Source organism: Achroia grisella, unplaced genomic scaffold, assembly GCF_030625045.1.
Source record: "Achroia grisella isolate CSIRO2021 unplaced genomic scaffold, CSIRO_AGI_Agris_v1 utg1581, whole genome shotgun sequence".
Classification (NCBI taxonomy): Eukaryota; Metazoa; Arthropoda; class Insecta; order Lepidoptera; family Pyralidae; genus Achroia; species Achroia grisella.
This window is the reverse complement of record NW_026712659.1, coordinates 146,767-173,435: the sequence shown is the minus strand read 5'-3', so window position 1 is coordinate 173,435 and position 26,669 is coordinate 146,767. Positions and strand designations below refer to the sequence as shown.

At 40.6% G+C, this 26,669-nt stretch overlaps 2 protein-coding genes across 2 annotated transcripts; one reads left to right on the top strand and one right to left on the bottom strand.

Moving 5' to 3' along the window:
* The first annotated feature begins 271 nt into the window (after positions 1-271).
* Positions 272-11,316, top strand: LOC131841304 (PHD and RING finger domain-containing protein 1-like). The gene is made up of 11 exons (XM_059189627.1): positions 272-654; positions 735-1,202; positions 1,286-1,381; positions 1,583-2,011; positions 2,105-2,404; positions 2,648-5,589; positions 5,710-6,712; positions 7,473-7,998; positions 9,216-9,310; positions 10,088-10,216; positions 11,056-11,316. The coding sequence occupies exons 1-11, from the start codon at positions 517-519 to the stop codon at positions 11,185-11,187; spliced, it is 6,258 nt and encodes a 2,085-aa protein (XP_059045610.1). The 5' UTR covers positions 272-516; the 3' UTR covers positions 11,188-11,316.
* Positions 11,317-15,270: 3,954 nt separating this feature from the next.
* Positions 15,271-25,742, bottom strand: LOC131841318 (lysosomal aspartic protease). The gene is made up of 10 exons (XM_059189641.1): positions 25,602-25,742; positions 25,393-25,481; positions 24,047-24,173; positions 21,577-21,700; positions 20,511-20,629; positions 19,573-19,673; positions 19,212-19,307; positions 17,418-17,574; positions 16,450-16,656; positions 15,271-15,552 (listed from the first exon to the last, which is right to left on the bottom strand). Exons 2-10 carry the CDS (start codon positions 25,452-25,454, stop codon positions 15,391-15,393), a joined length of 1,155 nt encoding a protein of 384 aa, XP_059045624.1. The 5' UTR covers positions 25,455-25,481; positions 25,602-25,742; the 3' UTR covers positions 15,271-15,390.
* Between the last annotated feature and the right edge of the window lie 927 nt (positions 25,743-26,669).

Sequence of the window (26,669 nt, the reverse complement as noted above, 5' to 3'; positions counted from 1 at the left end):
AGGATTAATAAATAAGGATTTTTTTTTAATTATAACTTAAAGGTAGATGTAAAAGTTATTTGAAATGAATATTTAAATCTAACAGTGAAATAGAGGCTGTAATTATTGAAAGCATATATGACGAGTACTTAGTTTTTGAAAATTCTACGCCTCACACATTTTAAATGTTTATTTTGAACTATAAGTGATGCGTGTACAACTTAAAACTGATCACAATGAACAACACTATTAACATTCTCTCTCTTTCGCTCATTTCTCATCTGAAATGAAAATGGCCGATTAACCATCAATAGCGGCTTGCTGTCAAAATACTATACTATAATTTTTTAGATAACGCGTATGCAAGAATTATCAACAATAGATGTTTAATTATATTAGCTAACTAAATGAACGTAAGAAGTCTGGTAACAGATGTGAAAATAAATCTGCAAAGGTCATTTACACCTTTGCAGTGTCGTGCTTCGTGTCCCGCGTACTGATCATCCAAAGTGGTCGCTGTTTACATCTTCTGACAAAATGAGCGACGACGGCAGCGAAGATTCGCCGCCGCGCCCGAAGCGCAAAATCAAGAAGGTGATGGTAGTGCCGTCCGGATCTAGCTCGGACAGTGACGAAACAATTGGTCCCACTACTACACGTCGCAAGAGATTGAGGGTAACCCAAGTCGCAGTTGCAACTCGTGATGTTGATTCAATCGTGATGTGTTGTATTACTAGTGATGTGTGTCGTTTCAGGTGGTCAGCGATGCCGAGAGTGAGAGTAGCGGTAGCTCCGTGGTGCGCGGGACGCGGCGCAGGCGGGCTATACCCAAGCTACGCGACTCTGACGGGGATAGTGACACGTCAGGGTGGGCCACCGACCACTCCACTGCCGTCAAGCCTGCGCCCACCCCCAATAAGGCTACATCTGGTTTCGCATCAGACAGCTCCGAAGGGAACTCTGACAAGTGCTCTATCTGTCTGTTGCGATTCACTGACCAGGAGGTGGGCACACCTGAGAGTTGCGAGCATATATTCTGCTTGGACTGCATCACAGAGTGGTCTAAGAATGTAAACACATGTCCTGTAGACAGAATGACATTTGATAACATAATTGTGCGCTCATGTGCCGGGGGTAGTACTCTGCGCACTGAGCCAGTGAAGGTGGTGGAACGTAGGCCCTCTGTGGACCTGTTGGTCATTGAGGATCCTACTATGTGTGAGGTCAGTATAAAGTTAATTTGCAATTGTTCATTAATATATTAATAATGGTATATTTTATGCAATAATAATAATATATTATTTAGGTTTGTGGCAGAACAAATGATGAAGAAACAATGTTGCTATGTGATGGTTGTGACCTGGGTTTCCACATGCAATGTCTCTCTCCCCCACTCACAGAGGTAATGAAATATATTATTAAATTTATAATTATAATTGTCATTGAATCCATATATTTGCCTACTGAAAATGGAATAGAATAAACTAATGAAATTATTTCCTTTTGGCAAAAATGTAATGCATGTGCTTATGGTCACTACATTAGTTATTTAGTTTATAATTTGATTTGACATATTATGTTAACAGGGATATATATGTTTTAGGTACCAACAGATCAATGGCTTTGTCCAAATTGTGATAATCTTTTCGTCATACACCTTTCTGAAGTTGATGATTTGTTTGATGGAATTGTCGATTTAGATTTACCATTGGGTAGTCGAGCTTCAGCTCTTAGAGAACCCAGAAATGTTAGAAGGTCATCTAGGAATATCACAACCAATGATGAGCCTTCTACATCTACTGGACGAAGGGGCAATAACTCAAATTTTGATGAACCAACCACATCTCGTGGATCCCGGGAGCCTCAGGGCTCTAGAAACTCTCGTATAACAACCAGACGAAGAACTGCAGGCACACAGAGAAGAAGGTATAAACGGAGAAAAACTAAAACTGTAATTATAGAGTATGAAGTAGAAGAAAATGGCAAGTTTCCAGTCACTAAGAGAATTAAAAGAAAAGTTAAGAAGCGGCGAGTAAGTGGTTTTCTAAATTATATATAACATAAGATATTTTATAATTAATCATTTTTCATTACATTACATGTTACTTAATTATTAATTTGATAGACAAAGAAGCGGCAATCAAGAACAGCAGCTCGACGATCATATGTACGGGCTAGTGTACAAGCAAAGCTTGCTACTATGAAGATTGATGAGAGGCAAGATTTAGCACAAGCCTCATCTGCCAGTTGTGGAGTACAAAATTTATCACAACAGCGCCACAGAGCTGGTATCCCATCTCTAAATTTATTTGGAAACCCAAATCAACTTGATTATTTTTCTGAAGAGGAGCATGATGTTTCGGAAGGTGCTTCAACTGCAGTGGCAGCCAGGCCCACATCTAGTATTTTAAACATGTTCAGACAGGTACATATTTTAAACTTATTTTTAGGTTTTGTATTAGAGTGTTCACCAATTTGCTGAAAGGGAAAAGACTGACCCATCTGACTGATGTGGAATATTTATTTTTTGATGTTACTGTCAATTTGTCTCACTCTGAAGTGGTCTTAAGTGATTATATTGGAAACGTCCAACATTGAGCATCTATTGTATAATATATCTGTATAAGACTATTAACTATAAAAATAATTTGAACAATATATTTTTCAGGCTCGAAGAAAAAATATTACAATTAATTCCCCGCCTCATGCAACATCAGCACCAGATATTCTTTCAAGTATACTTGAGAGCCAAACATTATTACATTCTAAAAATTCTGTAGTTTCAATTTCTGTAGATGGCAATGTAAATATTAAACTAGAAAAATGTGAAAAAAGTAAACCTAAAAAGCAATCCAGCTCAGAGGAAAAAGTGGACTTATCAAAAGGGGAGGATGCCGCAAAGAAAGTGCCATCATACCCGGGGCAGTCCCGCGGCGGCGGTGGCTGGGGCGGCGGTTACCGCGGCAACTATCACAGAGAGCAAAGCAACACCAATAACTTTAATAGGAGCGGCAACTATGAAAACAATTATAATAGTGGATATCAAAATAGGCAAGGAAATTCTTATCAGCAAAATAATATGCGTCGTGAAGAGACAGATTCTTATGGTAACTACCTGAGGAGGCCCCACCAGTATTCACACAATGATGATAACAATTTTGATCGTAACCGAAGACAGCCTCCACAAATTGAAACCAACAGAGGCCCAAACTCAAATTTTTTACACAATCCAAACCAAAGGCACAATGACCAAGGTAGATTTAGCATGGGCCCATCCTGGCAGTCTTATGGCGGAGGCCCTGGGCCACGTCAAGACTATATGCCTTCACAATCTAGACACTCATTTGGTGGTTTTGAAAACCCTTTAGATATGAGAGTGGGTCAAATGCCCGTACAGGAATCTGCAAGTAGTGAGGACGTCGAATCATACATAGATCAGGATAGCCAAGGGCAGGATAAACCAGTGACAACATATCAGCCCCTTCCGGAGCCACCAATGTTTGAATTCAATAAAACACCCGAAGTGGAAAAATCCGAAGACGAGAAGAGTGACTCAGGCCTTGTAATTGATACTGAAAAGTATGATCCTACGGAACCCACTAATGACGACGATGAAGACTATAGTGGCGACGAACTTGCGGCACCCCTCCAACCACCACCTGCCATGCAGACGCCGCCGGTCCTTCAGCCTACCTCGCATCCTCAAGTGCATGACATCATAGCAGGCATTGACACCACCGGCATTAATGTTCCACCTAACGTGCTTGACACTGCTGTGAGACAGGTGATTAAGGAACATATAAATTTAATTGCTCCATCTGGTCCAAATTTAGATGATGAAAGAAGTGACGAGGACTCGGATGGGGATTGTCCTAATTTTTCTATATATTCAGCCACAAGTGTCCATATAGCTAATATCTCTAACAATGTACCTGTGGAAAAACCTAGCGAATCGCTTCATGATGGGCTCGAAGATCTTGTCCAAGAAGATGACGATATGCCTGTACCAGAAACGACTACAGTGACTAACATCACCTCGGTTCGTGATTTCTCTGAAGATGCTGAGAAATCTACTCCAGTCACTATGAATCCAAGTAAGCAATCTCATAACGATTTTAGTATTAAAAAGAAGTCAGAAGAGGAGTACAAAGAAAAGGTTTCCAAAAGGTGCCCTATTACTACTAATACTCGTAATCCTATAAAAATAAAACTAAACACGCCTTCTTTAATCAAGAGACACATAAACTTATATGACGAAGAGGAGGAAGACAAAAGTGAAGATGAAATACCATCAAATGTCGACGAAAGAAAAGATGACCAAACTTCTGAGCCATTAGAAGAAGACAAATTTGTACCGCTAAAAGATAGCTCTCTAAAATCAGACAGAGAAATAGGAAATGATTCAATTGATAAATATAGTGTGTCAACACTTACTGTAACAGAAAAAGAATCATTACAAATTGACGAAAATGAGATTTTAGATGAAAACAATAAAGCTAGAACACCACCAAAAGAAGATGATGAGATTATAGAAAATAATGCGTCTGAAACCAATGAAATGAGTATTGATGATGTGGCAGATGATAAGGAGATAGAAGAACGAGGTAATACTGAGATGTCTACTTACGACGAAAAGTCAGAAGATGAGATTCACTCGGACGCCGAAAACGAAGAATTGTTAGATAAAGACATACCAGTACTTACTGAATCAGTAAAGAAAGATTCGATGGAACAAAATGAGGAAGTTCTAGAAAAAATGACCGAGTCAATAAGCGAAACCGAGGACGAGCGAAGTTACACGCCTTGTCTCGATGAGAACAAATCAAAGGATACGTCGCTAGAGACGGAGAAAGAGAAGGGTATCGAGGGCCTCGACACCGAAATGATATCGGAGGACGAGGGCAACGGAATGTTCTCCGACAACGAGAAAGCTCCTTCGGAACGTTCGCGGGCCTCGCCTCGAGAGGCGCCGCCGGCGATCGACGGCGAGGAGGGAGAGATAGTGGACAAAAAGAAGGATACCAAGAGCGAAGACCGAGAAGAGGGCGGAAAGAAGAAGAAGAAAAAGGAATCCAAGAAGGAAGGAAAAGAGAAGGCCAAGAGTAAAAATAAAAAAGGCGAGGTCGCGTTCAAGAAGCTCAGCAAGAGCGGGAAGGAAAGAAACTACAGGGAGAGGGACAAGGAGGAGCGCAAGGGAAAAAAGGACAGACGCGGTTCCGCCGAGATGACCGAGAAGGAGAGGCAGAAGCAGAAGCGCAAAGAGAAGAGAAAGGATCTGGAGAGATACGACGTGCGGACGGTCGTGTCCGAGAAGAGGAGGAAGCTGAAGGACCCGTTCGGGCGCGACGTGTCGCCCGGCCCGCGCTCCCGGTCGCCCTCGCCCTCGCTCTCGCGCTCCCCGCCCGCCCTGCGCTCCCCCTCCCGCGAGCGCCGCGCGCGGCTCGCGCGCTCCCCCTCGCCGCGACTCCGACGCTCCCCCTCGCCGCGACTCCGGCGCTCGCCCTCGCCTCGTCTCCGACGCTCGCCCTCGCCGCACCCGCGACGCTCTCCCTCGCCGCGCGCTCGCCGCTCGCCCTCCCCGCGCTCCCGGCGCTCGCCGTCGCCCCGGCTGCGGCGCTCGCCCAGCCCCCGACTGCGGCGCTCCCCCTCCCCGCGGGCCCGGCGCACGTCGTCGCCGCGGCCGCGCCGCTCGCCGACCCCCCGCGGCCGCCGCTCGCCGTCGGCGCGGGGCTCGCTGACGCCGCGCTCGGCCACGCCCCCGCGCGCCGCGTCCCCGGCCGCGCGCCGCCGCTCCCCCCCGCGCCGCCGCCGCCCCTCCCCGCGCCGCCGCCGGTCGCAGTCCCGCGGCCGCAAGCGTCGCCGCTCCGCGTCCCCGTCGCCCGCGCCCAAGCACAAGAGCGGCAAGAGGAGGCGCCGCGCGCGCTCCGCCCGCCGCAAGTCCCCGCGGAGGAGGCGAGCGCGGCGCGGGGCGGGCGGCGCGGCGCCCCCCCCCGCGGCGGCGGCGCCCCCCTGGTCGGGCGGCTCGCTAGACTCGCGGCTGCTGTCGCCGCGCACGCCGCCGCCGGAGCCCGCGCCCCCCGCGCCCCCCGAGCCCCGCACGCCGCGCCGCCACCGCCGCGCGCGGGACCTGGCCGGCGCCTGCAAGGAGGTGTTCACGTCCGGCGACAACATCCTCGTCAGCGTCAGCTTCAAGGAGCAGGAGCGCGAGCGCGACGAGGGCGCGCAGCGACTGGAGCGGCGCGAGCGGCGCCGGGAGCGCCGCCGCCGCCGCCGGCGCCGCGCGGAGCCCGAGCCGGAGGCGGCGCGCCCGGTGGCCATCATCGACCTGGAGCGCTCGCCGTTCCGCGAGCTGACGCCGTCGCCGCGCAACGTGATCGTGCTGAGCGACAGCGAGCGCGGCGAGGAGGAGCCCGCGCCGGCGCCGCCCCCGGACGCGGCGGCGGGCCCCAAGACTCCGCCGGAGCCCCCGGCGGCGGGCGCGGCGCCGGAGCCCCCGGGGCCGGCGGCGGCGCCCGAGCCGGCGGAGGAGTCCCGCGGGCCCCTGACGCCGCCGGAGCCCCCCAGCTCCCCGGACGCGTACGACCCGTTCGAGCCGACCCGGTCTGCGTCCGCGTCCCCGGCCGCGTCTCCTGCCGCCAGTCCGGTGCGCACCATGACGCTGGAGGCCGCGCAGAAGACCAACATGTCCGCCGACGAGGTCATCGACCGCCGGCCGCTTTCGCCCATTGAAAAGGTAACTTTTTCTTTTGGCTCGGCACGTTGATGCGTTTGCCAAAATCTGAGTTTGGGAAAGTATGGAATTTTGGATCTTAGAATATGGGTTAAAAGAGGACTTAACTTTTGTAGTCGTTTCGGACGTAGAGATCAAATAATTTTCTTAAATTATTACGGTTCTGGGATATAGAAATTATCGATATATAATATGTCTGATAAAAATTATATAATGACGTATCAGGAACCATGAACGCTAGTGACATTAAATTGACAGTTGGAATATGAACTGTCTTAAGTTGGTCTAAACATTGTTCTCTCGTCTCACTTATTTGCGCTCGTACTTTAAAAAAAAAATGTTTCGGTTCTCGTAATATTTGTTCTTTATGTTGGTTCTTTATTAATTTCATTGTCAGTTTTATACTGTTGAAGTATAAATATTTTCGTCGTTATTTTTTTTGCCAATTCCATAATTTCTATTATAATAGAAGATTTTTATGTATTCATTTGCGTCGGTTAGTAATAATGGCTCGATAATGTCCGGTGACGACGATAATTTTTCCTGCTTAATTTTTTAAATTGGAATTTATTCAAAAATGTATAGAACATCATTATTAAAAGAAAATTAATTGTTCTATTTTTAAAATCACTATTACACCGAGTCGAGAATGTTTTTTTTTCTTAAACTAAACTACGCGCAGGCCACTCGACGTGGCCACCGCGTCGGTTTCCTCGACGCGGTGCGAGGGTCGGTCGTTAACGTGTGGTCGGTGGGTGCGCAGGTGATGGCGCTGCTGCAGTCGACGCGGGACGTGTCCCCGGAGCCCCCGCCGGCCGAGCAGCCCCCGCCGGCCGCCCCCACGCCCCCCTCCGCCCCCGCGCCCCCCGCCATGCCGGCCGCGCTGGTGGCGGCGGCGCCCGAGCCCGCGCCCGCGCCCCTCGCCGCCGCCGCCGCCCCCGCCCCCTCCGCCCCCGCCCCCGCCCTCGCCGCCGCGCCGCCCGTGCGCATCGTGCTGCCGGAGCCGTCGCGGCCGCAGCCTCCGAAGCTGTTCCTGGCGAAGCCGTCGCCGATCAAGTCGGACCCGATCAAGCCGCTGCAGGCGACCAAGATCTCGCGGCTGCCGCTGCCGCGCGCGGAGGAGTCCCCGTACTCGCCGGGCTCCAGCGACTTCGGGGACCTGTTCTCCCCGCCCGCCGCGCCCCGCGCCCCCCGCCGCGACGCCTGCGACGGGGCCCCGCCCCCGCCCCCGCCCCGCCGCCGCCGCCGCCTCCACGCCGCCAAGGTGCCGGTCAAGCTGCGCGACAAGGGTGAACCAACATTTATTATTATTATTATTATTTATTCTTCATTGCGCCTTTAAAAATTGTACAATTTGGCGAGCGTCATGCCATATGGCATTCTCTACCGGCTGACCGTTAGGCGAGAACGGTAGGCGGTTGATGGGCTGCTATTGGAGAGGACTAATCTATAATTTTACCTAACATTGGTAAATAGGTTCTTTTTTTTATTTCTTTTTAAATTTAGGTACTTTTATACCATCTGAGTAAATGTCAGTCTCACTGTACTCTAAAACGAATCACTCCATTATCTCACCAGTAAACAAATTGCCTTAGCCGCACCGTCCGAAGAATCGGTTAAAACACCGACACCGACATCTAATATATTTATTCCATCGTCTGACGTCATTCTATGTCGTAGACTCTCGTTCCTAACACACTCCATCAGCAAATGATATACATCCTCTATTGTACCACTTACTTTACAATTTTGTGATTTGATTTTTTTCATCAGGTATGCACACTTTTACACTATTTACTTTGTTTCTTCGGTCACATAAATCGCTAACGAGACGCTTATCGAATATTTATTCTTTCGGAATTACGGATACAGTCAATTGTAAACGTAGACGGTGTAAAATCTGAGGAAACTAATATTGAGATGGGTGTTCCACAAGGGTCAATCTTAGGCCCCTTTCTCTTTAATTTACATAAATGATCTTTTATGTTAGATAAAATTGCACATACAATGCTGTTTGCGGATGATACTTCGTTAATGTTTAAAATTGGATGTCAAATTAATAATTAAACGATGTTGTGCCTACACTTGTAATATTTCTGTCGACACTTGAGACCCTTCCATTAGTTTACGTCTCCACTAACATAGATTTAAGTTAAGTATAAAATCAGTCTACGTCCCGACTCCGCGTCGACTGGACGCGTTGTTAATAAACCATGTAGCACACTACCAATAAACTTAATAATGTCTAATAAATGATACAATCATTTCACCAGTATACTCAGTATCTACACACTACAATAAATAACATATTATGTAGCGCCACCTCATCACAGTGATGATGATGTGAGAAGAGAAGAGACAGTGATGAGGAAACATGGCGCTACAATGTAAATTATGCTATCTCTGCATTGTTCAATTGGGTTACATGTACACTTACATTGGTTTACAAAACAAAGTTTATTAAATAGTCGACACTCTCGAACTTATATATCGCTTCTGTTCACAGGTAAAACGCAGGTGGGAATCAAAATAGACGAGGACAACCTGAAGATTTTGGACGATTTGCCGAGCTCCGCCGTCGAAATGCAGGTCAAGAGTAAGGTGAGGACAAGCACACACATTGAAATGAGCACACGTGTGAAAACATTTGCACCTTAATTTATATCCAAGTACCAATATCAATATACCTAGGTAATCTAGCGGTTTAGCACATTGCTTTAATTCCAATGGTCGTGGGTTCGATTCCTCGCTCGGTACCAATATTTGTATTAATAAATATGGTTATTGGTTTGGTCTAGGTGCTATTTACAAAAAATATGTATCTATGTATTCATCTAGTAACCCGCAAGCTCTGCTTAACTTGGTGGGACTAGATGGCGCTGTTTGAATTATCCTGGGATATTTATATATTAATCTATACATTTATACATATAAATAAAATTGGAGTGTCTGTTTGTAATATTGAAATAATCGTCGTTGTAGTAAAAACTACATGCATATGAATATGAATGTGATACATACACCAAAATAACATTTTTTACAATTTTTGTACCTCTGTCGTGCTGTTTGTTCCGTCTAATCTCTGAAATGGCTGGTATCGATTTTGACGGGACTTTTATTGGCAGGTAGCTAATGTAATAAGGAGTAACTGAGGCTACTTTTATTTTACAAAAATAAAGTCAAATTCCACGCGGACGAAGTCGCGGAAACAGTTAGTACAAAGTAAAACTACACATATTTTGTAGTAATTTGGATACTTGTACTTGTTTATGGGCAATACTTACCATTTAGAAGTTGGTTCCTATTGAATTTGGTACTGAATGATGCAGTCTGAGAAATATAAAGTTTATTTATATGTTAATTGACTGAATGTTTCAGTTCCTGAAGAAGCTGAACCGACAGGAGCGCGTGGTTGAGGAGGTGAAGCTGGTGCTGAAGCCGCACTACAACAAGAAGCACGTCACGAAGGAGGAGTATAAGGAGATACTGCGCCGCGCCGTGCCCAAGGTACGACCCCCACCGAACCCCCGCCGAACCCCCACCGTCCCCTAATCGACCCCCACCGCCAGTCACGTACAATTAGGAGAACTCAGTCGGGATCTTACCACGTTTTATTTAATTTTATTGAGTTCCCAATCTTTTGTTGGGCTCAGGTCCCAATCAGAGCAACATTATATCCCAAGAACGACATGATCCCATTACTTACATAACAACCCTTCTCTTCATTTATTGCTGGGGTACTCGTGTAGGATGAAAGGATGACCCTGATGGTATCTACAGTTGATTTGCGTGAAGGTCATTTGGCATAGTATAAATAAATATGAATAGAAAAATTCTTTATTCTTCAAATAAACTTAGATTTAAGCACTTTGGAATAGTCATATATTTTTGTAAATCTACCACAAAGCTCTCTCTACACAAAGAATAAGAGAATTTTGTTTATTCTTTTCGAAATTTGCAAATATACATTGGATCTCGCACTAGGCGTATCTATATCTCGGGAGTCCACAAAAGAATTGCCAGATGATAGTAATTATTATAGATTAGTGAGTAAAGTAGATTTTGACATATCATAAGAGTCTACAATAGAAACGTATAAAAATATTTCAATTTGATTTTATTTGAAAAATATTCGAGAACAATTCTATTATACTTTACATATTATTATATAAAGGCATTTAAAATTTAACATACTACTAAATAACAAACTTGTGTTGCTCAATTAAATGAATGTTGTTACTTTATATATATTATTATTGCTAGTCTTTTTTCCTAAAACTGTATTTTATACTTTTTTATTTTACCTGCCACATATTATATATATAAATGGGAATGTTCTGTTATAGATCTGTCACAACAAGTCCGGTGAGATCAACCCGACCAAAATACAAGCTCTAGTGGAAGCATACGTGAAAAAGTTCAGGAAAAAACACAAACGAAACAATATAGCGGACGCTAATGTTATGTATAATACATAGTGTAGTGTAGTGTAGTGTAGTGTAAGAGGGGGCGCACCCCACTAATGTACTTGGAGATGATTTATCAGATTATTGTAATTATAATTTATGTATGAACAAATGTATTTTACTTGCAACATTTTATTTAAATTGACATTATTGATATTAAAATATAATTTTAGATTTTATTAAAATGATCACGTGGATTTAATTGATACCTAAGTACTATCTAGGAACTTGAGAAGTTTATAGTAATGGTGAGAACTCACATTTTTTTTTCATGGACGATAATGGAATGAACTGAAAAATAACCCCAGAATTATGTTTTTTTTGTTAGAGGATGATAATGTAATGGTGCATCCGTCTGCGCTAACGGTATACACTGGTGCCCAGTTAACCCATCGTGACAAATTCGCCAAGAATTTATCACGGTGGTTTCCAGGGGGAACCGCGTGGAGTCAACCTGACACGGTACATTGCCAGTAATGAGATCATCAGTCTATATTAGTAACAATGCCTTTTCCCCCCAGTGAGCACTCATTAGTCAAGATTTTCTGCGTCTTTCAAGTCAAGAGTGAATTGGCATTCTTTGGGCTTGCGTGTAACAGCTTATATCAGAGGATCCCAAACCAAATGGTATTTCCGAACTGATACGATATTGAAACCTTCAATAAAAGAGCTTATTCCTTTTTAAAAGGCCGACAACGGACTTGCAATTCTCCTGGTGTTGCGGGTGCTCATGGGCGGCGGTAATTACTTACCACCAAGTTTACTAAATAATTATAAAAAAAAAAATATTTTTATCAGTTGTCTACTACCCATAACACAAACTCTGCTTAGCTTGAGACTAGAAGATGTTGTGTGAATTGTCCTGAGATTAAATAAATTTATTGTGCAAAAAACAGCTACAAAATGGACTTAATTAAGTTTATATACCCAGTAGGTAATTCATTCATTCATAATTTAAGAGCTACGCTCTTGTCAGTGGAGCTCTTGCCACTTTCCGCGATCTTCCATCATGCTCTTTAATTCTTGATACGACACGACTCCCATTTTGTCCTCAATTTGTTTGATGTAGCTATTCCTTGGTCTTCCCCTCCCCCTCTTTCCTTCTATTTTCCCCTCAATAATAATTTTCATGAAATCATCGTGCCGTATCAAGTGCCCTAACATTTTTCACTAATACAAGTAATTTTTAAAAACTATTTAACACCAAGTTCATTGCAGTAGTATCTAAACTAGGTCAAGCTTGTATCTCGGTTACCATAGTCCTAATATGCAGTTACTAAACAATTTTTAAGCATTGAAAGCTACTAAGTTGCACTTTAATAAGTAAAGTCTGCCAATATATCGCCACTTGTGCTCAGGGAATAGTTTCCTTCGATTCTCCGTAACACCATTATTTATTGAGTTGTTTGGGCTATTGTCAGATGTGTAGCACCTGTAGCACTGCGACCTACATAGATCTATTGTGCTCGTCCTTTTTCGGATTCCCTACCTAGACCCGTTAGGGACAAGAATTGAAGGATATTTTTAGGAGCATTGGTTTTTATCTCATTAGGATAGAGTGTATTTCCAAATATTTTGTGTTTATGCATGAGTGGGCTGCAATCACATAGGATGTGTAGTTGCGTTTCCTCTGCAGTTTGGCAAATACTGCAGATTTTGCACAGCCGTAACACCATACTAACTGGAACGTGAAATAAACTGTCCGCCCAATGCCAAGCGACTGTGGCCAATAGAAATATACAATACCCATAGAAACCCTCATAGGTACAGATCAGAAGCGTAAAAATTTGTTTGGAGGCCCTTACGAAGGGTAAAGATTACTCACAAAAGAAAAAATTGCATAAAATTAGAAGAAATATTTATTCATCATAATTATCAGTCACTTTCTCCAAATTTTTTACAAACAATTCAAATATACACTCACCTTGCTTTTTTTTCGGCACTCATTTATTAAATCACTAGGTACTCGCCCCGGCTTCGCCCGTGTTTTATACATTGTTACATGTATTATACATATAAACCTTCCTCTCGAATTGCTATATTTAAATAAAACCGCATCAAAATCAGTTGCGTAGTTTTAAAGATTTAAGCATACATAAAGACGGACAGACAGAGACTTTGTTTTATGCTATGTAATGATTTAGCTTATGCCGGAAATAAGAATTACCTTTTTTTCTTTGTTAATGTGAAATAAGTCAAAATTGGGAAGTTAATTTTTGTTTACGCACATTGGGGGCTCCGTATAACCACAGATAACATAATATTACAAATATACGGCGCCTGGTTGACAAATGGCTCCTTTTACCATCGAATTTTGGTGTGACAGCAAATGTATAGTTGGTAAGTACGACAATCAAATGGAGCGGAGTTAATAAAATAACATTGAATAAAAAAATATTTTATTTAGCATAAAACAAAAAATTAAATTCAAGTAAATCTACATCGCGTTAAGGCATTACATTAGTCCCTATACAACTGGATGCTCTGGTTACATTTTGATATTGACGACCTCGGTGGTCTAGTGGTTTAGCATATCGTCTTATTTCCGATGGTAGCGGGTTCGATTCCTCGCACGGTGCAAACATTTATATTCATAAGTATAATTGTTTGTATCTAGGTGTTCTCGATGTATAATGTGTATGTATTTACGAAAAAAAAATATCTAGTACCCATAACACAAGCTTTAGCTAGCTTAAATTGGATCTAGACGGCGCTGTGTGAATTGTCCTTAGATTATTATTATTATTTTAGGTTTGCACAGCTTCATAGATCCTAGGTGTGATCATATCATTGCTACTATATCTGCCAATGAGATAGGTAACGCATATGCACATATAAAATGAGTAATCACCTACATTTACTTAAACATTGTCATGATAAAAACAATAGTGCTTTGTAGAATAAAATAAAAATGTTTAGTCACAGCAATTTCATGTTTTTGTTCAAAAAACAAATACAATTATAGGAGAATATCTAAATATTTCATGTACTAATGTTATGTACTGTAATACATATAAACACAACATATATATAAAATTCTCGTGTCACAATGTTAGTTACCATACTGCTTGACCGAGTTTTATGAAATTTTATATGGATACTCACTAGCTCAGAGAATCGGCAACTACTGCTCATACCCCTAAGTGATAAGGGTTACAATTTTCCTAAATTTTATTTTTATTTTTTTATAACGTGTTGAAAATACATACAAATATTTTCAACACATTATAAAAAATTAAAAACATCTTTTCACTTCCCAAATTTTCACTCTTCTATCATTGCTTATTTTTTAATAGTGATTTTAATTTATGTCAAACCAACGTTAACTCAACTAGTATATTTATTACGAACTACTCGCCCCGGCTTCGCCCGGGTATACATGTATTATATATATAAACCTTCCTCTAGAATCACTTAAAAACCGCTTCAGAATCCGTTGCGTAGGTTTGAAGATTTAAGCATACATAGGGACAGACAGCGACAGCGACTTTGTTTCAATGATGATGTATTACAGTACATTAGACATCTAGTGCACCTATCTAGTTCATACACTACTAGTAACTCTAGTGATTAAATCGTTAGCCTCACAAATTAGATTTCTTTGGCTTCACTGTTTACAATCAATATGTTAAAATTAATGTTACAAACCACGCTGTATGTTCGTCAAACACCTTTGATACAATATATAATGCTACGTTTACATTCAGCCGCTTCCCCTGCCACTCGCGCTGCGGGAAATATTGCCGGGCGACAACTGAGCGAGAGGGCTGAATGTAAAAACACGCTGCCACTCGCGCACGAAAAACCGACAATCGAGGGAGCGTCGGGCAGCGCGAGTGGCAGCGCCAATGGCATGGGAAGTGTTTCCACTCTCGCGCTGCTCACTTCCCTGCCCACTCGGGCTGAGTGTAAACTGAGTGGGCATAACATATCATTACAGATTACTAAATAATTTCGTAATGAACATATATAATTACCACTAATTAATATACCATATAATTAATTAATGACCACAAATGAATTATCGATTTTGACGGGCCTTTTTAAGTTAAACTCCACGCGGACGAAGTCGCGTACTAGCTTCATATAATTTTAATAAGGAATCCATTTTCGAAATGCCCCCTGAAGGTTGGGGCCCATATTGGGATTGATATATCTTGTATGGTAAGGGTGACTGTGTAACGTAGAGCGTGGTTACATGGTGTGAGGTTGTGTTCAGACTGCGGGCGCGAACCCGAGCCGCTTGTTGCCGACGTCGAACTCGGTGTAGTACTTTCCGATGAACACGTCTCCGAGGATCCACAACGGGCCGTTGGGCGGCGGGATGTCCAGCCCCATGAACCCTGACAGGCACACAGTCTTGCCGAACTGGGACACCTGCGGATGGTTACGATACAATTATAAATTATATACGCGGTAAACAAACAAATACAAAGACGGTCTGTTTGATTAGTTTAATAGTTAGGCGGACGCAGCCACCTCTGTAACTACTAATGGTATACGCACATTGCATATACAACATATACACTGTTACCTCCACGCGGTTCCCCCTGGAAACCATCGTCATAAATTCCAGATGAATTTATCACGATGGGCTAACTGACCTGACCTGATACTCATTTTATCATCTTCCACTGGTGCCCCGCCAGCCCGCCCGAGAACTGGCCAAGTCAGACCTTAGGCTACAGTATATTATCCCAAGTTATAAGAAGAAATGATATTATATATTGTTATAAATACATTTCAGGACAGACCATTGAACTTGGCACCCATTTAGATCTCACCTCTTTTGTCGTAGAAGTCAACAATCAAGGCATATATCATAATATTAAACTCGGCTATCATTTCACATTTATGTTTTTGATGGGATTATTATAATCGGACGAATATGTGAAAAAAAATGATAACAACTTTAAATCAATATAGAAATACTTGTGACGAGTGAAAATTGTATGATATGAAATGATCGGAAAATTTCATGTCATTGTCATTGTCGGTTCGATGACAGAAATGCTCTGGCTCTTTCGCTTGATTCGTTCATTGACCAGTTATTTCGGATTCGGTTACGGTTACGAATATTGTTTTATATCGGATATCCGATAGTTTCGGTTACGGTTACGGAGCTCCATAGCATCTCTGCATTATAGCGGACATATATCATCACACTGAGAGAGCTACACGTGTGTCATCGAGATCGAGCCGAGTAAGATCGCAATCTTAAAGACCTCATAAGGTTCGTACGTGTATCAAGTGAACATGTGATGGTGTACTCACTCTCAGCACATAATCAGCCCCGTTGAGTGTAAACTGATTCCCGGCGATGGTGAAGGAGACTGGCGGCAGGTGCGGGATCAGCGTGCAGTCCACGGCGAACTGGCCGAACGCGAGCGGAGTCGCGCCGATGGCCTTGTTCAGCGCCGCTATCTCCGACACCGGGCCGGCCACCAGGGAAGTACCAGTATCAGCGATAGCTTCACAACCCTGCGAGGACATTCACTTTTTTTTCGGACTGTAATGCTGTTGGCCGCAGCTGGCCTTTACAGCTTCATCGGACGATAGGGGGCGAGTGCAGATGGCACTCCAAACCAAGGAAGGACTTATGGAGCTGTTGAAGGCCAACTCTCGCCTAACGGATACGTCTTTAGTCTGAGGGCACCGCTAGGGTTCGAACCTCGGCTCGAGCCGTCATAATTTCGATCCCCATCCCCATGGTGCTCGTAATGACCAGTTTAATAGTATTATTTACTACTCGTATCCTATGGATCTATTTATTTATTTGCCAGTTTATCTGACATGCAAATTACAATATATATATTAAAAGTAGTATTATATAATATTAATTTTAATTATTATAGGACTATACTATTTTGAATGAGTGATAGTAAAAAAAATCATTTTCATCACAGGAATGAATGTGTAAGAATATTTGCATGTTGCTCTTTTGAATAAATGTTGTTCTAAGTAAATACACATTAAAAAGGATTAGGCATACGACAATCAACATAAAAATCGCTATGCACTCAATTTTTGTACAATCAGATAATATGTTCAGCGCTATGAATTTTAAGTTAGATTATTTCTACAAAAACATTATAATTTATAAATTCTTCAATTTCATAATAAACTTTCTAACAAAGAAAGTGTTTTATAAAACTTTTGAATCTTTTACCTGACGAATTTAGGACAGTTTGTTGTATGTATTATAAACTCAAAATTTTATAAGCTTTTTTATAAAGGGTTACCTTGGCACAGAGGGTGGCGCCCTTGACCTGCACACGGTCCATGGAGAACTGCCAGTAGGTGGGGCGGTGTACCGGCACGTAGGTGAAGTTCCCGCGGTAGTGCGCCGGGTCCGAGCCCCCGAGGATGATCTCGCCGCCCTGCGCCGCCTGCGGGTCCCTACACCATCCCACACACCATCGCTCAGGGGCCGTTCAAGTATTACGTAAGCAGATTTATTATAATTACTTAACTCCCCATCCCCTTATCAGCAAAAGTAAGCAAATTTCTTACCCCCATCCCTTGTTTACTTAAACATTTTTTAATTAATGTATTGTTTTTTTAGCAAAGAAACGTGAGGGTTGCCATTCGTGTAAAAAAGTAAATGACTGCCTATGACGTAATCATCATCAAGACTCCCCCACCCCCCATGTCATTCAAAATAAGCAAAATGAAAACCCCCTCCCCCCTATAGTGTGCTTACGTAATACTTGAACGGCCCCTCACTCAGAGTCTCATCACCACAATAACTATCATCATCAGCATCATTTCAGCACGGGAGATGTCCACTGCTGAACCAAGGTTCAGCTCCCCCATTGGGGGGTTATTGCCATAATCGCCACGCTTGCTATACGGGTTAGCGATCGTGTAGTCAGTGTGGTGGTAATTCCTCAGTAGAACACTGCGGCCCGTCCTTTGGTCGAGGAATCCCTCAAATGCTTTTTACGACAGCTACGGGAAGAGATGGGGTGTTGCTATTCTTATGGCGATACCATCATCTGCTTCTTCCTTATCCCTTTTATTTGTGGTCGTCGTAATATGTTTTTCTCTTCCATTCATCTCTGTTCGCAGTCATCTCGTTATTTACTTCCTTTCTTATCATATCATCTTTCACACAGTCCATCCATCTCTTTTTCGGCCTTCCTCTGCCCTTATAACCATCCACATTCATATGTAACACCTTTCTTAAAATATTATCCTCGTTCCTACGCATTACATATCCATGCCATGATAGACGATTGCTCTTCAACCTCTCTGACACCGGTGCCACTTTCATACTTCCTCTATTGTATTCATTCTTTATCTTATCCATTCTTGTCACACAGAGTTGTTTTTATTGTAGTCTGTATATATGTGGGATTATATATCTGTGCTGATCGATTATTATTGCAACATAGTATGATATATTTAAATTGGTTACGCTGATATTTCTAACCAAAGCTAGTGCCAAGTCTCACATCGTTGGCTTCTTACACAAGTGTAGATCATTGCCTTGCCTTTATTCCATTATTTGTGGTCGGCGCAGTATGTCATTCTCTTCCACTGCTCTCTATCGGTCTTCATATCTGAACATACTCTTCTTTTATTCATATCATCTTTCACACAATCCATCCATCTTTTCTTACGGCGTCTCCTCCCTTTACATCCATCCACATTAATATCATACACTTTCCATAATATAAGATCCTAGTTCCTGTGTGTATGTGAATATAAATACGGTACATACACCAAAATGTAATTTTTTAAAATTTTTATCTGTCTGTCTGTTTGTTCCGGCTAATCTGTGAAATAGCTGGACCTTTTTTGTCGGGACTTTTTTGGCAGGTAGTTGATGTAATAAGGAGTAACCTAGGCTACTTTTATTTTAGAAATTTAAAGTTAATCACGCGGACGAAGTCTCGAGTACAACTAGTAATAAAATAAATTCGTAAGTACAAGTAAATCTTCTCCACAATTCATCATCTTCACAAAGAAGTCAATAGAAGAACAAGGAACTCAGCGAGTTCATTTTGAATGTTTCTTATGCACTTGGTTACCTGTTGAGATAGAAGGAAAACACCGGCTTGACGAGTCCCTGAGACACCATGTTGTCAAACACCGGCGGCACCCCGTCCACGGAGATGCTGCAAAACCACGCAAAGTTGTACAACCAACCCATCATCATCATTACAGGACAATTCATAATGATATCTCAGGTCAATTCACAAGGCACCATTGAATTCAAATTAAAAAGTAATTTATTCATGTAGGACATTTTAGCCGCTTATGTATTGAGTATATTTGAATAAAGATTATTTCTATTTCAGATGCATCGTACCTGCTGAACAGAATTCTTCAATTTTATAGTAAGCTTTTTTGCAAAGGAAGTGTTTTATTTGACATTTAAATCTTTTTTCTGCCATGCCGAGGATGCCGTCGAACTTGGCTGCCACGAAGGCCAGGCCCGGCTCAGACATTGCTTCCGCGAAGGTCTGGTCCTTCACTGATATACCTCCCACCTGTTATGAACAACATAAAAAAGAAATTCAAAATATCTTTATTCATGTAGGTCTATTACAGACTCTTATGATATGTCAAATCTAACGTCAGTAGTAATAATTATATAATAATAATTTCGAGATGAGAATAACTGACAGGAAACTCAGCTCGTATTCTTTTCAAACAACTGTCGTACATGTTTATAATAATACATATTCATTTTTAAATTCAAATTTGGGAGAATAGAGTGACCACCTGCATATGCTATTGTAAAAGCAAATAGTCTAATCGGTGTTCGAATTAATTCATGTAATCGTTTAGTGAGTAATAAGCTTTGCTCAGTAAATATGATTTAACAGATGTGTTGAATTTATTAAGTTCAGTTCAGTATATAGATCCAATTGAGAAGAACTGGTAAGAAACTCAATTCTTCAGAAATTTGCAGGCCCTAGGCCTATATGGTCTATTTATAAATCCAGGAGTGTAGTGTACTCACTGTTAAATATTCTACGATTTATATGTTGATAAAAATAATAATAAGAGTTTATAATACCAATATAGCTGTATAGGATATTCCTTAGTGTGGATAAATTCATAAAAAAAGTAAAAAATATTTTGGCGCCAAAATGTCAAAATAAAATTTAAAAAATACATAATATTATAGAGACCACTAGCGAACTGTAGAGAAAAAATATATATCGTCATATTTATTACTGAAATACAGTTTTAAAAAGTTTTTTAAGTGATGTAATGGTTGGAAGTACCTACAGTACAAGTATTTAAGGCATCAAAATAAAGAAGTATATTGATTACAATTTTCATTGTTATTATAGAAAATTCCCTAATGAAACACTCACAGTAACTTCATCTGTGGAGAGGAACCCTGAGAGGCTGCCGGAGCCGTAGTGTATGGCGAATTCGGTGCCATTCTGGCGGTAAGTCGTTGACTTGCCGCTGTCGTACTTGTTGTGCAACACTGTAACAACACTCCATCACGTTATCACGCTATCACCAATGACAGGGAAGGGGATTGTTAGTAATGCGAAATGTTGACTGTTGCAAACTATTTTATACCTTTTTTATTATGTATGTTTTTTTTATAATATTACATTGTTTTTATATGACATAAGTCAATTTAATACAAAAATATTCTACAACTACAACGGTGCCGTTTTACTTTTTGCTCGTCATCTTGGTCTATATACTTCACATTTGGTCCTTCGAGCCGGATTTTTTTTTAATTATATGTCTTGAATAATATTTTTTTTTATTTCAGACAACTTAATAATAATATCTTAGGACAATTCACACAGCGCCATCTAGTCCAAAATTAAACAGAGCTTGTGTTATAGTTACTAAACCACTGATATCAATAAATAGTACATTTTATGTAAATACATACATGAGAAACACCCAGACAAACAATCATACTTGCGAACACAAATGTTTGTACTATATCGAGAGAAACAAGGCAATAAATGTAATAAATAATAATGCAAGGCGTATAAACATATTTTGCAAAATCGTCGTAGATTTCTCGAATATTCGTCGCTAGCTATGGAAGAGTGGAGCCTCTTGGCACAGACATCTTTATACTTAAATAGCCTTCAACAACTGTAGAATGTAGTTGTAAAATTGTGTTATCTAAGTAAAGAATTCAGATTTTTTTTAATTTGAATTCTTTCACGACAAGTATATGTCATAGTTTATTTCATCCATTGCACCCCCCGTCTCCTTCAAACGGAGATCAAAATTACGACAGCCCTCAGACTAAAGTCATATCCGTCAGGCGGGAGTTGGCCTTCAGCCGCTCCATAAACCTTCCGCGGGTTTGGAGTGCCATCTGCACTCGCCCTGAAGCTGTAAAGGCCAGCTCCGGCCGACAGCATTAGAGTAGACTAAAAAAAAGTGTGTGATACTGACGGCAGGCGATGTTGGTGTAGTGGCACTTCTTGGAGGGCACCCACAGGTTGGAGGAGCCTGTGTCGAAAACTACCTTGAACGACTGCGGCGGGTTGCCGATGGAGATCGGCCCGAAATACTGCGCCTGTACACAAACAAACAAACGTATTGCACATGTTATAGTAGATACCTAGAAAGTACTACGTCACATCCTCAACGGCGGGGGGAAGGGGATTGTTAGTAATGGGAACTAATAACCCCCATTACTAGCAATGTACCATGTTAGGTCGACCTCCACGCGGTTCCTCCTGGTAACCATCGTGATAAATTCCTAGTGAATTGTCACGATAAGCCAACTGACTTGACCTCATACATTATCTTATCATCCTCCACTGGTGCCCCGCCAGCGTAAGCCGTTTAGCTACTGTAAAAAATACTGTTTACTTTATTAATAACTAGCTGTTCCCGCGACTACGTCCGCGTCGAATTCACTTGATTTTTTGTAAAATAAAAGTAGCCTAAGTTACTCCTTATTACATCAGCTACCTGCCAAAAGTCCCGGTTAGCCGGAACAAACAGACATAAATTGTAATAAATGTTATTTTGGTGTATATACCGTATTTATATTGATATGCATGTAGTAAAAAACGTTTATTTCAATATTACAAACAGACACTCCAATTTTATTTATATGTGTAGCATATGCATATATTATGTCGTATCACACAGTATTTGTGGATCAGAACCTGCGACCTAACACTTAGTCCCTTTTGTTACAAACTATATTCAAATATATATTATCTTTTTTTACAATGTTTTATAAATAACTGAAAACTTATTGATGTCTTCAATTAAAACAATTCTTTTGTTCTTACATTTTGATTATGTTATTTAGAGTACATGTATTTTACTAACGACAAGCCCAAAGTGTTGTATATATCACACACATCAGTTATTGCTCAAAATTACACAACAAATTGCAATGATGTCACCATACCTACCAATTAAATCTATACATATAAATAAAATTGGAGTGTCTGTTTGTAACATTGAATATCCATGGATTTCGCATCCAGCCTATTCCTGCTTTTTTATGTCATCTGCCTATCTTTTTTTCTGCCGTCCTACTTTTCTTTTGTCTGTCGGGCCCGGCCATTTTGTCGTTACATTACTCCATCTCCTGTCTTTGTACCCCGGCCAGTTCCACTTTTGTTTCAAACTGAACTGGAGAGTATCTGTGAATTTCTTATCTAGAGATATTTTTTTTCCTATTAGATGTCTTGCAATCAGTCACATGGACTGTAAGCAGATGTGGTGTTCCGTATATAGCAGGTAGAGTGCCGCTCTCAGTAGAGCAGCTCCTCGCTCTTAAAAAGTCAGTCCTGTCTGACTATCTTGGTCAAATATATCACGCCTTTTCTTTAATCGACGCAAGTTTTCAGGTATTGTAAGTTGCGCAGCGAATTTATTTGGGTGCCTGTGTAGTCGTGATTTGTTGCTGTAGTCATTAATTAAACATCTAGAGATATAATAATACCACTAAAAATAAAATTAAGTAAAAAATTTTCGGCACTCAATGTCTATCGTAAAAATTACTTTTATTTGTATATTTATATGTTTTTATAACGACTGTTTGTTGCCAAAATAAAGAGAAAAAAAAAAAATACAAATAGAAATCTATGAACAATTGATGTTTGTGCCAATTTTTTTTATAATTGGTATTGAAGTACAATAATTGATTTATCATTTGATTCTTAGTGGAGTGAAGTCATTGACTACTTGAAGGATGTTTGCTGATAACCTAACATCAAATGTGGCTGCGTTATCAGACACTGTTTGTTTGTATCATGCCATTTCTTACATATCGTACGAGATACATTTAAAAGAAAAATATTACACAATGATAAAGGCGTTCCTACTTATTATAGTTATCACAAGTTGTTATATGTGCTTGTAAACAAGTTGAGTGTTGTGCTAGAACTTCACTATGAATCACATTATATATTTGTATTATACAATAAACATATTCTCATTCAAACACATAACAACATACTCAAAGCACACATTTATATAATATACTAGCTACACCCGCAACTTCGTCCGCATGGAATTTAACTTGATTTTCTAAAATAAAAGTAGTCTAAGTTACTCCTTATTACATCAGCTACCTACCAAAAAAAGTCCCGTCAAAATCGGTCCAGCCATTTCAGAGATTAGCCGGAAGAAGCAGGCAGACAACAATTGTAAAAAATGTTATTTTGGTGTATGTACCATATTTATATTCATATGCATGTAGTAAAAAACAGTTATTTCAATATAACAAACAGACACTCCAATTTTATGTATATGTACAGCTAACAGTAGACCTTCATACAAATGTACATACATGTAATATAATGTAATGTAGATTATTCTCTGCAATCATTTGGGCTGTTGTGCATGTAGAGCTGAAACTACTAAAGCAGCCGATGAAGCTCCTCTATGTACATACATCTAAGTAGTTGGAGAGAGGCTCGGGGGCTGGTCCTGAGACGGCGTACTTCATGCGGTACACATGGAGGTCAGTGTCCACCTCGCGGAGGTGGTCCCGCACTGTTTGTATGCGGTACAGTGGCACCCTGCATATGACACATTATATTATACAAGAGTTGCCAACCATCCTGTTTTCCCAGAACATGTCCTAGTTATTGCAGTGTCCTGGGAAGTCCTAAATAGTTATTTGGCAGCGTCCTGGGTTTTTAAAATATGCGTGCCTCTTAATTACTGATTTTCAACAGTATAATTTTATCAAATAATTTTTATTCAAAACCTGATTATATTAATTACTTGAATTTTACTACATATTAATATGACTATTGCAACACTATTACACAGGGTAAAAAAAAAAAAAAAAATACTCAAAGCACAAATTTATATAATATACTAGCTATACCCGACAAATATCGAACACCATAGAAAATAGATGAGGAAAAATGTTAGGGCACTTGATATGTACCATATTTATATTCATATGCATGATGATTTCATGAAAGTTATTATCGAGGGGAAAATAGAAGGAAAGAGGGGGAGGGGAAGACCAAGGAATAGCTACATCAAACAAATTGAGGACAAAATGGAAGTCGTGTCGTATCAAGAATTAAAGAGCATGATGGAAGATCGCGTTTTCCCAAAGTGGCAAGAGCTCCACCAAAACGGGTGTAGCTCTTAAATTATGAATGAATGAATTATTGCAACACTATTACTGTGTTCTATTTTTAAACTGGATAGTCCTGGTTTTATTAACTTTCAATTCTGGTTTTTTTAATTTGAGCTTGGCAACCCTACATTATACATACAAACATGATAATTAAAGCATAAATAATTGCTATATGACAGCATATAACATGAGATAAATTTCTCATATAAAATATACATACTCAGATAAATGCTACATCGCTGTTATATATATACTAGCTGTGCCCGCGGTTTCATTCGCAGGAAATTCATAACATATATGTTATTCTGATTAGCTATTATATTACTGTAAAGATTCATCAAAATTCGTTCAGTACTTTAAAATAGTGAAAGAGTAACAAACATCCATCCATACTCACAAACTTTCGCGTAATAATAATAAAATTAATACAATATTCGTTCGTCCGTATTCTCCTTGCTAGTTTTGTCGGCAATTGATCTATATAGTAATTTCGACTAATCTGATAGTTTTACTGAAATTCAAAATACATAAAGGCGCTACTGATGACCAGCTTCAATGATATACATATTTTAAAATATTTAAGTAGTACACCAACAAAAAGTAAGGAATAACATGATTATTACTGATGAAGTTATGCTCACCGAATAAATCCGGACACGCAAACAGCAGCCAGTGCCACGAAAAGTAACAATATTTTCCCCATCTTCACGCAATTTACCGGCGACTGAAACTAATAAACATCATTATATACACTGACTAAGCAACTAATTATTACGTAGGTATTTTTTACCAATATTTTCTGTATGCAATAAAATTTTGCTTAAATCATGTTTATATTATCGATACTTACGTTGGTCGACACGGTATATATCAAAAAACACAATGAACCAGCCGCAATGTGAAGAAGAAAATCAAATAGATCGTTAATAAAATAATATACGCACTCGAGAACGTCTCACCAAGGAGAATGCGAAGCAAAATGAATTTAAAAATTCAAATCAAAACCATTGAGAATTACTGTCAGATAGTATCTCTAGATTGTCATAACACGATCATGCTGTCATTCATAACCACAGATTATTTACATTTCGTGTGTGATCTGTGATAATGTACACTTATCTGTGGACGTCACAGACGCTCATAGCGTCGCCAGTTGGTAGTAACAAAAAAAATTGACAATTTGTAGTCGATAATAGACGCTTATTTTCCCGCTAAAATTCAAATTGCAGTCAACGCTGATTTGTATGGTAATTAAAGGACAGTCCGAATCTATTTAAATTTTGTTTTATGTATGAAACAAACATACATTAAATGCAGGGATATTTTATTTTTATTTATTAAGCTTTATTGTCCATATATTACAATTTTAATTAATATTTTAAGTTAGGACTCATTTATTTTCTTTATATACATGGTCCCATGTGGGTAAAAGCCTCGTCCAACTTGTTCCATTTTCCTCTTTACAGCCACACTCATCCAGTGTTCCCCGGCCACTTCTTTAATGTCATCAGATCATCTTTTTCTCTGTCGGTCCCAACTACTTGGTGAGTCCACCTTTTGTCTTTGTACCTAGCTACGTGACCTGCCCATTTCCATTTCTGACTTAGGCCATGTTGAAGTGCATCTTTTATTTTCGTCTTCTCGCTAATGGCTGTGTATTATGGATATGAATCCAGGGATATTATGGATATAAAATTACGGATCCGGATAGGTTTCGGATATAGGAATGATTTTTATATCGGATAAGAATATTATTTTTTAAGGAATTTCAAAAGAAATATACAAACAACTAATAAAATGGTTATATAACGTGTCTCAATTAGGCTTCGCCCCCTCAATTAGGCTTTTTTTTGAGAAATATTTTTAATTTGTAAAGATATACTGCTCCAAAGAATTTTCAACAGTATTGATTCATTAG

Bases quoted from the DNA above. Each gene is read 5' to 3' on its own strand.
- LOC131841304 (XM_059189627.1), top strand. From the start codon at position 517: ATGAGCGACGACGGCAGCGAAGATTCGCCGCCGCGCCCGAAGCGCAAA. The intron at 2,405-2,647 runs GTACATATTTTA...TATATTTTTCAG, and splicing joins TTTTAAACATGTTCAGACAG to GCTCGAAGAAAAAATATTAC. The intron at 5,590-5,709 runs GCGGCGCTCGCC...GTCGGCGCGGGG, and splicing joins CGCTCGCCGTCGCCCCGGCT to CTCGCTGACGCCGCGCTCGG.
- LOC131841318 (XM_059189641.1), bottom strand. From the start codon at position 25,454: ATGGGGAAAATATTGTTACTTTTCGTGGCACTGGCTGCTGTTTGCGTG. The intron at 19,674-20,510 runs GTGAGTGTTTCA...TGTTCATAACAG, and splicing joins TCTCCACAGATGAAGTTACT to GTGGGAGGTATATCAGTGAA. The intron at 15,553-16,449 runs GTGAGTACACCA...AACCATCCGCAG, and splicing joins GGGCTGATTATGTGCTGAGA to GTGTCCCAGTTCGGCAAGAC.